Source organism: Channa argus, chromosome 11 (assembly GCF_033026475.1).
Source record: "Channa argus isolate prfri chromosome 11, Channa argus male v1.0, whole genome shotgun sequence".
Taxonomy (NCBI): domain Eukaryota; kingdom Metazoa; phylum Chordata; class Actinopteri; order Anabantiformes; family Channidae; genus Channa; species Channa argus.
Genome location: NC_090207.1, coordinates 6,750,251 through 6,761,960, shown reverse-complemented (window position 1 = coordinate 6,761,960; position 11,710 = coordinate 6,750,251). Strand labels below are relative to the sequence as shown.

General features: G+C 38.1%; 1 protein-coding gene across 2 annotated transcripts; it reads left to right on the top strand.

Moving 5' to 3' along the window:
- On the top strand, window positions 1–11,710 carry malt1 (MALT paracaspase 1). Of its 2 annotated transcripts, XM_067521866.1 has the most exons (17): window positions 1–329; window positions 1,085–1,251; window positions 1,550–1,671; window positions 2,433–2,580; window positions 3,041–3,219; window positions 3,380–3,476; window positions 3,584–3,631; window positions 4,171–4,194; window positions 4,316–4,360; window positions 5,768–5,971; window positions 6,468–6,645; window positions 6,977–7,048; window positions 7,148–7,275; window positions 8,179–8,322; window positions 9,512–9,669; window positions 10,186–10,311; window positions 10,535–11,710. In XM_067521866.1, exons 1-17 carry the CDS (start codon window positions 181–183, stop codon window positions 11,006–11,008), a joined length of 2,463 nt encoding a protein of 820 aa, XP_067377967.1. In that variant the 5' UTR covers window positions 1–180; the 3' UTR covers window positions 11,009–11,710. The 2 variants fall into 2 exon arrangements, with proteins under 2 accessions (XP_067377967.1, XP_067377968.1); XM_067521867.1 differs by lacking the exon at window positions 3,584–3,631.

Sequence of the window (11,710 nt, the reverse complement as noted above, 5' to 3'; positions counted from 1 at the left end):
CAAGACTGCAGTAGGTGTGTCTGTATCGTTTTTACGGTTTCTTCCAGGAAGCACACGTTTTAGATTTTGTTTTTTTTTTTTTTTTTGATTAGAAGTGACTTGTTGACTAGAGTAATGGTGTCTCACGTTTGGTAGAAACTCCTCGATTTCTTTCCCCGCCGCTTTTCTCGGCTGGCTGCCATGTCGGATACTTTGGAGCGGTCCACCAAGATCCACTTGTTGAAGGAGCAGGTTGTGAGGAGGCTGTGCGAAGTGTTGGACAAATCCAAAAGTAAAGGATGGCGAAAACTTGGAGAGATCGTCGGCAATGACAGACGGTTTAAAGTCAGGTGCGGTAAAAAAAAAAAAAAAAAAGCTTTCTATTGTAAGCTACGTAGTACAAAGCAACATTGCCTGCGTGTAGCGATTATACATGTGCGGCGTAATTTACCTTATAGTGTCTCGCTAATATATGTCAAATGTTGGTAACAGTAGTAAATAATGTCTTCGATTTATGGCTAAATGCTAAACCGCGCTTGGGTATGACCTCGGTCAATTGCCAGTTCAGTTTATGAAGGAAGTATTTGATGAAAGTGTTTGAAGACACTAAGTGTGTGGTATTGTGGTTTATGAAGGTGTCAGTTATTTAATGTTTCTGTCGCAACGTCGAAAACAGACGTTGATGGAAAAAAGCGCACAAATGGGTAATAATGTTCATAGCAACATTACTGAGCATTCTTTGTGTTGCATATCAAGGTGAAAGATGAAGAACTGAAATATATCTGCATCTCCAAGTGAATGTAAAATTCTTCTTGAAATTAAAGACCCGATCTTTACTTTTTCATTGCAAGAATCAAACCTCATAAAGTATTATCATTTAGCAGCTGTGACATAAAATAACAGTCAGATGATGTATTTCTGTTGTCCAAATCTAGTCAGTCTATCCAAACCTATCCCTTTTTGTGATAACTATAGATTTCTTGTCCTTGTTAACCCGAATCTGAATCTTTGAAAAATGTGTAAATGGCCAGTCCTTTTGTGTCACCACATTTAACTCTAATATCGGAAAAATTATGTGCTGTCGATCCCCCGCATCATTCCCCAGCTCGGACGACATGGAGATGTGCTCCCTAAAGGTGTTGGAGGTGGAAGGCAGCCCGAGCCGCATGCTGCTGAGGCTGATGGGAGAGCGAGGGTGCAGTGTGGGTCACCTGATGGACTACCTCCAAACTCTGGGTAACTCCGAGGCCCTGGAGTGCGTGAAACCATCAGGTACAGTAATGTGTTATTGCTGCATAGTCAGCCAACCAAAGCTTTGTGTTGTTTTTTTTTTTTATTGGCTTTAAGGAAATAACGATTGCCAGTCAATTCACAATTGTACAAGTTTGTCCGTTAATTGTCATTGTTGGATCAATTCGAAAAAGAAAACAGATGTGTTTACTCCTGAGTTGTATTATTGTTAGAGTAAGGGAAACCTACTTGCCAACTTTACTTAGAAGCTGTCGATCCTTGTGGACCATCTATAATTTGTGTGTAAGAACAGTCACAGTCAACTTCTGTCGATGTACAGCCTTGCAGATCCTTATTCAGCCCCAGTCGGTGGCTCTCCTATCTGGCCACAATCTGCGCCTCACCTGTCATGCTGTGGGCAAATCCCCAGTACAGTACCAGTGGTTCAAGGGTAAGGAAGAGGTGAGCTATGGCCAAACACACACATACACACACACACACACACACACACACTGTCAAAAGAAGAGTGTTCGTGTTAGTTTCTAAGTTTTATAATGACTATTTTTTTAAGTCAGTTTTTTTAGGTCAGCTGCCTTAATTGTTTTGTATTATCTCCTACTACTTTTTAAATTCCTTGGTCCTTTTGTTAAAGATTTCTCACATAATGTTTTTCAATTTACAACAGTATTCCTCAAATGCTCAGATGCAAAAGGGTTTCTAGTATTAGGTCCTTGCTGCAACTGTAATTCTACAGATTTTAAGATTTATTGACAATACTTTACAGGTTCCCCTGCCTCTGTTTTACTTTATTTGAGAAAGAAAAGTAGATAAAGATCAAACACAGGATGTAAAATCATTTGGTAAAACTGTTGCCTAGAGACTAACCCAATGAGTAAAGTCTTAGTAAAGTCTACTAAAACTACAATACTTCCAACATAACCCTCAAATTTGCATTTTACTGTATAATAAATGCTGGGTCACTGAAAGTGCACTGTTCCCTATCACAATACTCATTACTTCCCTTTTTTAATAACAAACATACCTTTTTTTAAACCTGGAAATAGTTTTTGACTGCTGTTTTTAAAGATGGCAACATTCAACATATGGAGCCCTTGCAGCACTTGTCCCAGAGTAATTCTTTCTGCAGCATGGAAAAAGGAGAAAAGGTTTCAGTCTGCATATTTACCAAAGTGTACATTTGATTCACATTTTCACAACCTCAGGTACCAAACAGCTGCTCTCCAGACCTGGTGATAAGTCCAGTCCATCAGAAGGATGCTGGCTTCTATATCTGCAGGGTCAACTGTGGAGATGTTTTTGAATTCAGTCAGTGGGCTCAGGTGGACGTCCTAAATGTCGCCATGTCTTATGGTAAGATATTGTAGGTGATTAAGTCTCACTTGTGAGTCCTATTTCCTGCTCTGTGTACTGTGTACTTTCTAACTGCACCCTTGCTTCACATATTTTTGGGGGCTCAGGCACAAAACTGGATATGCACCGAAGAGCCATTACATTCATACTGGTGGTCTTAATAATGTCAAGAAAGACAAGAGTCAGCATGTCCACTCTTAGCCGTCTGTAGCTACACAGCCCCGTATACACAGCAGAATGTGATGCATTGTGTGGAGAGATGGTACAAATACACAAAATCATTACTAATGTAAAAGTGCAAATATCTCCAAGTACAAAAGTAAAATTACTCCACTAAGAAAACAAATGTACTTTTTAACCTATAGTGATTTAGATAATTATGGCAAATCATGTACAGTAAATAGTTGATTTTAACCACTGTATGTGATAAATCAGATTTCTCCTCTCCTGGCTCTCTCAGGGCAAAGTTATCAATCATTAGATGGTCGGCTAAAGTTGGTGATCCAGCCTCAGTCCAAACAGTTATATACAGGGGAAACCCTGCAGCTGGAGTGCGGAGCTGTTGGACGGCCGATCCCTCGATACCAGTGGCACAGAAATGGGGTCCCGATTCCTAATGCCACAAAGCGGAATCTAATGGTGAGGAAAGTTTGTTACAGAACGTATTAAGTGCATTTCAATTCTTGTTTCTGTTAATCGTTGATTGATCGTCGTTAATAGTTGATTGCTTCTGTCGTTCACTATTGTTACTTGTGACCGTTTTGGGGAGCATGGTTTGATAAGTGTCTGTACATGTCAGATTCCTCACGTGATGCAGGATCGTTACGGCAGGTATCGCTGTGAGATCAGCGGCAGCGCTGAGAGAATGTGGACCAATGAAGTCAATGTTTTGATAGGTATGTCGTGTTTCAATATGTTTTCTGATACTGCAATTACCGTTTAGTAAAATCATCTCTATTATTGTTATGCTTGAGTGATTGTTTGCTCTATTCTTGACTGAAAGCACCGAGGATATCTATCCAGATTTCAGGGGCAGTGGAGTGCTCTGAAGGTAGAGTTACAAAACCTGGTGTACGGTGTATTGAATGGGAACATTAACAATTAGTGTGCAGTTACAGCATGCAAATCTCCATCATACCATTTGTTAGGAAGTCTAAATTGTTCCTGTAACAGCATGTGGGTCATTATCTGGATGATTAATATAACAACGGCAACTAGCACAAGGTTCACAGGTTCAATCTCCAGGTGCATGCATTTTAAATCAACTATAAAATATGTACTGTAACTGTCCTATACTTGTCTCATTGTCAACAAATCTCATAAAAAGAATGAATTGATCCTACTAACTCAACAGTTATATAGTGACTGTGTATCAGAGCTCACATATCACCTTTGAAGAGCTACATTGTGGGATTAATTAATCATGGAATGTATTGGCAATAACTACAACAATACTTTTTTTATTTGTAAATTAATTTTTTTATAAGGTTTGACAGCTCTTCTACTGTTACCTTCCCTTTGACTAATTACTTGATCACCCTTATAAATACTCTGATGCGAAAGTAATGCATTTGTTTGTCTGATTCCTAGATGATGTTTACGCTTTTGGAGGAGGTACGTTAAATCATATATGTCTCAAAATGTAAACAAATGTTTTGGAGCACATATTGTGCTTGCACAGCAGGTACTATTGTATCTCTTCTGTTGTGTTTTTACTGTAACATTGCAATTTTAGGTTCAAGTGAATTGTTCCTGAATAGTGTTCCGGAACAACTTTATGGTGAGTCTTTTTTATTTGTTTATGCAGGCGTTCTATAAAAATTTGATCACCATGATTCCCAGTTATGTTTTATTTTTATTTTTATTAACACGTTAATGAACTTTGTAGTTTTTCAATTTGGTGAGATGCACAGGTGGTCAAATCTCTCTCACAACTCAAAAAGATTACCAGCTTTGAAAACAGACATCTTTTTTTATTGTAACAGGACCCACTTCCTTCCTGATGGGTTTTCTTTATAATTCTGATTCTTATCATGACTTCCTTTAGTTAGCCACAAACGGTATCAGTATTACTAAGTTCATATTTTTACTGCTGTTTTTCATTTTTTGTTTTTGAATAAACATACAGTGCAAATGACCTGAAAACTTTAATCCTTCCAATATTGATACCTACATACATGGATACTGGCCTCAAAAACCCTGTAGCATTCCAGTTATTTTGTACATCTTTTTGAAGATTGTGCAGGTTTTATGAAGTAGGCAAAGCTAACAGCTAGGAAATCTGTAGTGACTCTTTGCGGCTTTTTTAGAAAATGCATGCACTTCCCTTTTCATTTCTATACAGAATAAGGATGGTACATGTGATTTCATATGCTATGCTAGAATAGTTTTTATATAATAGAATACTTCATGCATAGTTATACATAGTATAGTTAAAGGAACCCTTCACTGATTTTGAATTAGATTCTTTTAGTTCTAGTTTGGGTAGTACATGTAAATAAATGCCACTAAACCTCCCTTTGACTTCCCTATATTAAAATACCTTTCTACTTCGAGCTGAAAAATGCCTCCAGATAACATCACTTTGAGGAACCTTCAGTTCAGATTATGTCATCTCATTGCTCTTACTATGAAGTTTGTAATCATGTTGAACCTGCTTTTCCAGAGCTCGTCCAGATTGCATCATCTGAACTCCTAATGATGAAAAGTCCTCCGCGTGATGTAATCTGTAGGAGTTTTTCAGCTAGAAGTAGAAAAATACTTTGATATACAAAAGTCACTAGTTTAAAAGCTTTAATGTACATTCACACCCTAAACTAAAGCCATAGAAAGCAAGTTGGAAATTTGTGAAGTCACCCTTTAATAAAACTACATCATACAGTGTGTGTGTGTGTGTGTGTGTGTGTGTGTATATATATATATATATATATATATATATATATATATATATATATATATATATATATATATATATATATATATATATATATTGTGTGTGTTGACTATTTGTGAGTTTCCTTTATTTACAGTACATTAAAATACTTACTTTTACTGTCCCCTTAAATTATTTAATATTCCTAGTTTATACTTAAGTTTAAATGTGTTTCATTGAGGTATATTATGTGTGAGTTCTTTTCCTCCGTGTAGTTTAATGTAAAATTTCTCCCTCTCTCGTGTCCCATCCCAGCAACTGACAAAGTGGCCCTGCTGATTGGCAACCTCTCATACCAAAATCACCCACAGCTCAAAGCTCCTATGGTGGATGTGTACGACCTCACCAACCTCTTGCGGCAGCTAAACTTCAAGGTGGTTTCATTGCTAGACCTCACAGAGTCGGAGATGAGAAACGCTGTTGATGAGTTCCTGTTGCTGCTTCACAAAGGAGTTTATGGTATGTTCGGATTAGGGCTATGTTCACAGTACTTTTTACCCCCAAGTGCATCAGATTTAGTTTTTCATGGAAGTGAAGGATTATAAGATCTGGGCTTGTTTTGTATGTGGGCCTAGATCAAAGTTCATAGATTTGATACTGTACCTGTGATCTTTCCCCTGTACTTGTCGTAAACGCAGCCACCACTTAAGAAAGTAACATTGTGTTAGTTGTCTGTCACAGCCGCAGATGTGGTGCACTGGGTTTGAGTTATTCACGAATACTACAAAGTGTAGACCCCCCCCCCTCCCCTTTTTTAACGAGAGATTTTGAAAGTTCCAAATTGGTAATTTAAAAACAAAAACAAAACCGAGGTGTGACCCAAATCGTAGTGCTACTGTAAAAGTGAATGTCACTGCCTGTGAAGCAGGAAATAAAACATTCATAACAAAACTAAATCAACCCTAATGGGAAGATACCAGCACATGGCTAATTAAATACATATCTTATTCTTTAGGTCTGCTCTACTATGCTGGTCATGGATATGAGAACTATGGCAACAGTTTCATGGTGCCAGTAGATGCACCAAACCCGTACCGGTCAGCCAACTGTTTATGTGTGCAGAGCATCCTAAAACTGATGCAGGAGAAGGAGACAGGCCTCAATGTTTTTCTGCTTGACATGTGCAGGAAAAGGTGAGTCAGTGGGTGATTCCTTTACATTTGTTATCCCATCAGTTTATTATCATAGAAGACTATGACAACTAGCAAATATTGGAATCTTAGAAGCAGGACATGTTTTTATATTACAGTTTTAATAAATAAAAATTAAAAAAAAAGATGTTATGTTTATAACATTGTTATAAACACGCAGGCATTGTTTTATGTGTGTGAAATCCAACCCTTGGATAAGGTGGCTTTGAGAAATGAAATCAGAAAAATTTTTCTGTCTTGGCTGTTATGCTGCCCAAGGATTTATTGCATTTGTTTGCATCTCACCTGTCGTATTTATTTATTTGTTTTCCAGAAATATTCATGATGACAGCACACAAAACGTTGTTCTCAGGGTCACGGCCAACATTGTTTTTGGATACGCGACGTGAGTTCAAAACTAATTTCATACATAAATTCATAGAGCAAACAAAATTATATATTTTTTCAAAAATATAAACTGTTTGTTTGTTGTTTGGTTCTCCAGGTGCCAAGATGCCGAGGCCTTTGAATTGAGCTCCAGTGGCTTCACTAATGGTGTGTTTGTCAAGTTTCTGAAGAAGCGACTTCTAGATGATGAGAAAATCACTGTGGTCCTGGACCGAGTCGCCGAAGGTGAGAAAAAACAGAAACACAAATGATTATTAATCCATATATTTATCCATGGTAATGTCAAAGTTGCATAATCACGCTATCCATCCTCCTTATGAGATCTACACTTTGAATTGCATTAATCTATACAAAGGTGCGCTATAAATCCAATGTTTGATTGATTCATTCAGTATTATTTCTTCAGCATTTACTAACAGTTAAATACACCCCACAAAACCACTAATTAAACAAGTCCAGGCTTCATCTTGATGAGATGCGTGAATCACAAGGGGATTATAATATAGATTGATAAGTGAATCATAAGACTTGTCTCTTGTGTCAGTTGTGTCCTTCACTCTGCCAAACCTGACATCCATTTTGCCCTCTCACAGACGTATTTAAACTCTTTCCCTTGGGGCATTAGCTTACTCCCATCGAAAAGGACGAACATTTCCTCTCCTCCTCTGCACCTCGAGATCCTGTCCACGAAATAGAATAGAAACTATATTGTCATTGCAAAAAAGAAAGGGACAACCTTGAAGGAGGCCAAACCCAACTGAAAATGTGTTTATTACATGTAGTTTAGATGGGATTATAACGATGAATTATGATAACATAATCAAAGGACAGCTTCACAGTGTTTGGCTATGGAATGTCATTGTTTTGCAGCTGCTGTGTTTGCCCCAGAATGTAGGTCAGTTTATTTTTAGGGGAAAGGTAATAAAGTTAATTACATGGAGGTTGTTTTTGTTATACATATCAAAATTAGGTCTTTGATATGAAACATTTATGTTATGCATAAAATTTGAGTCTTAGAGTAATGTTTGATCCAGTTTAAGCTAATGTCATAGTGTTTTAGATATTTTAAGTGTTACAATCAAAGCAGGCTGAGACACTGACATGTGATTTCTAATTTCTTGTGCGTAGACATGGGTCAGTTTGATGCTACGAAGGGTAAGCAGGCCCTGGAGATCCGCAGCAGCTTGTCAGAGAGAAGAGCTCTGACCGATCCCATAATGCCTGGTGACAGCGCGGATCATGGTCACAGCCGCCAGTGGGCAAAAGCTCATGGTGAGTCTCTCTTCTGCAGTTTTAAAATATTTGCTTCTTATTTGTTATCAGAGCAGTGGAAATCCCCAGTTTGTTTACTGTGGCTTTGTGCTGCACACTCATTCAAATGCCGACTGGTTGATGTTAACTAAGCACACAATTCTCTGGCATTATACACACAAGTGCACACACACTGACTTATTAAGACAATCACACTGTTGTGAGCAGTTTGGAAGAGTGAGAATCAACTAGAGACAATATTATCATCGCTTCCTCTTCTGTCAGCTAGTAAATATTTCCTTATAGAACACTTTCTCGCTTCTGCTGTTTGTTTTTCTTGATTTTTCCAGCATTCTGTTTGGAAGAATCACCGATTACACAAAACATGAGAAGTGAAACATTCTGCAGTCTTACAAATTGTGAGCTCTTCTAGACTGGTGTTGTAGACTACACGGTGCTGTAGAGTGGTTCTCCCATAAAAAGAAGTGACTCAGCACCACAGATTATAGACTTAGTTTTATCATAAAAAATAAACAGTTTCAGTGAATTATTGATTATTCTTTCTGAAGCTGATTTATTTGAGGAGTTGTTTCAGTAACAAAGTGGTATGGGATTCGTAATTCACACCCCCTTTTTTAAGATTCAGACTTTGTTTCCTTTTTCCTGTGACGTTTTGTGTCTGAACTAACAAGAAACCTTAGTGGGAGTATCAAACGTACAGTTTCGTAGTTAATCATTTAACTTCCTGTTTGCACAATTTTTTTTTAAATTGGTTGTATTCTATTTAGTCACAAGATATCCAGGCAAATAAATTAAACCTGCACACGTATTTGCTTCATACTTCATACTGTAACTATAAGTCGTCTTGTGGGCACAGGATGACAATATGGTAAAACATGCACTATAATATTATTGTCTATGATAATGATTTATAACTGTTATGATATCTTTTACGTGTATCAACATCTGAAATATTCCTACATCTTCATTTATTTCTTTGTGTGTTATAAACTATTTATTAATGTTTGTACACTTAGGTGGGTTTTTCTGTTTGGCTAACATTCATAGTAAATGAGCTTATTCAAAGACAATTTACAATTTCACTACCTGATAATTTGTGAATGGAGCATAAAATCTAGTGGAATGAAGTATAAAATAAATGGGATGTATAGTGCTTGAAATGTTTTTTTTTTATTAATTTTTTATCCAGAGCTTCCTGAGACAATGTGCCTCAACTTTGACTGTGGTGCTCAGATCAAGTTGGGCTTTGCTGCGGAGTTCTCCAACGTACTTGTTATTTACACTCACATCATAAAGAAACCTGAGGACATGTCATTCTGCCAGGCTCACGTCACTGACTTCTCGCAGGTCAGTGTGTTTTAATGACGATGGTTTATTAAGAAAGGAAACAAAGAATTTGCATTTCAGAGGGAAATAATATACTTTGACAGTGTTATTTACTAACAAAATATACAGTATGAAGTGCTTTGAAAATATGCTTCTTTGGTACTGATTAAACTTTTCAACTGTAAATACTAGTAGATTTACATTATTTGGTTAGTTGCAAAATAATTAAAAACTAGATCCACTTCAACAAGTTTCCACAATGAAATACTACTTATGTAAATCCTCTAATAATTCATTTTAATACTTTCCTGATTGCACACTTTCATTAAAGTGGAATTTATAATGCAGGTCTTTTACTTAGAGTTTGATTAATATTTACTTTTTCACTTTAACCTTGAGCCACCAAAAGACAATGATGGTATAAACAAAGCAACAAATGGTATACAGTTGAAGTCAAATACAGTAAATCTCTTTTGAGATTGAATGCATGTTTTTGTTCTGGTCCGCTCTGCACACTGACCCCTGTTTTTCCTGTAGGACCTTGATGTGGATCCTAAAGAGATGAACAGAGAAACTCCAGAGGAGACGGGGATCTATCTCCTGTCAAGTAGCCTGCCACAGCACTGTCTTTACACCAGACTCAGCTCCCTGCAGAAGCTTAGGGTAAAAACACAAACTTAGTTTTCCATAAGCCATTTTATCATTAAAATATTGTATGAAAGCTTCAAAAGCAGAGCAACAGCCTTGTTTTGTCCCAGTGAAAACATTGGCAGTAATGTAATTCTTATCCTGGTGTTTAAATTCAGACCAACATAAACGATTCTTGACCATAAAAACACAGAAGGAGCTAATTGTGTTTTTGCCATCTCATGTCACATACCATCAGGAGGAGCTGGTCTTCACTGTGTGCCTTCAGGGCACCTTCACGGCCATGGATGATGATCCCGTCCATTGGACCAAAAGCATCAACATCGGGAAACCACTGATTGCTCGACTGGACCTCCACCGGGCAGTGCGGAGGAATAGCTGCCTGCAGACCTGCTTGATGCCTCACAGCCCCTCCCACAGCCCCTGTCACAGCCCCGGGCCTGAACACCATCATCATCTCCATTATGGGTCCCACCAGGTCCAGGACTACACCCGTCTCTGCCCACAGCACCCCTGCCTGGACATCGGTGAGAGTCTTCAGGGTGCAACAGGAGGCTCTTTTTATGATAATCTAAGCCAGTGTCACTATGAGCCTAACTACAACTCTGCTGGTGGGCCGTTAAGCAAGCTCAGCATCCCTATAGAGGCTAGTGATGACATCACTGAGCTGCAGACTGTGTTCATCAACAGCCTGCAGCTTCAGCAGCAGTGAAACAGCAGCTAGATGTCATTTTTATTTCTCAGAACAAATTTTTTACATTTTGTGTATCGAATGGGGTCAGTGGTTCAATCCCCAGTCCCGGCTATATGTCGAAGTGTCTCTTAGCAGGACACTGAACCCCTAACAGCCCATTCCCCTGCCCAGCTGTGCAGTGCCGGTTCCAAGACCAGTAGAAATTGGGGAGGGTTGCGTCAGGAAGGGCATACGGTGTAAAAACTGTGCCAAATCATCATACGGACAATGATCCGCTGTGGCGACCCTGAACTCACGGGATAAGCCGAAAGGACAAATAATGATAAAAAAATAATAATAATAAATTCTCAAGTTGAAAAGCATTACTTGTCTTGTATACTGACACTGTACCTTAAATGTACATTTTATGTATAGATTTTTAGAAAAATTAACATTGATAAGAGAATATTACCTTTGTGGTGTATTTTGTTTCCATAGCACTGTAATTGTACCAGTTAAAATGATTTAACTATGAATATGCGCACACCAAATAAAGAGCATTAGGATGAAGAAGATAATGGGTGAGGAATCTACATACAAGTGTTTCCTTGCCTTCATTTCAGGAAGCGCACTAGAAACAAATCTGCAAGAAATTATGCATTCGGTGGAAGAGCTGAGCAGAGGCTCCCTCTGCTGTACACTAATCTTCTGATTCCATCTGATGCTGGATTACAAAATAAA

Bases quoted from the DNA above. Each gene is read 5' to 3' on its own strand.
- malt1 (XM_067521866.1), top strand. From the start codon at position 181: ATGTCGGATACTTTGGAGCGGTCCACCAAGATCCACTTGTTGAAGGAG. The intron at 1,672-2,432 runs GTGAGCTATGGC...TCACAACCTCAG, and splicing joins GGTTCAAGGGTAAGGAAGAG to GTACCAAACAGCTGCTCTCC. The intron at 4,361-5,767 runs GTGAGTCTTTTT...GTCCCATCCCAG, and splicing joins TGTTCCGGAACAACTTTATG to CAACTGACAAAGTGGCCCTG.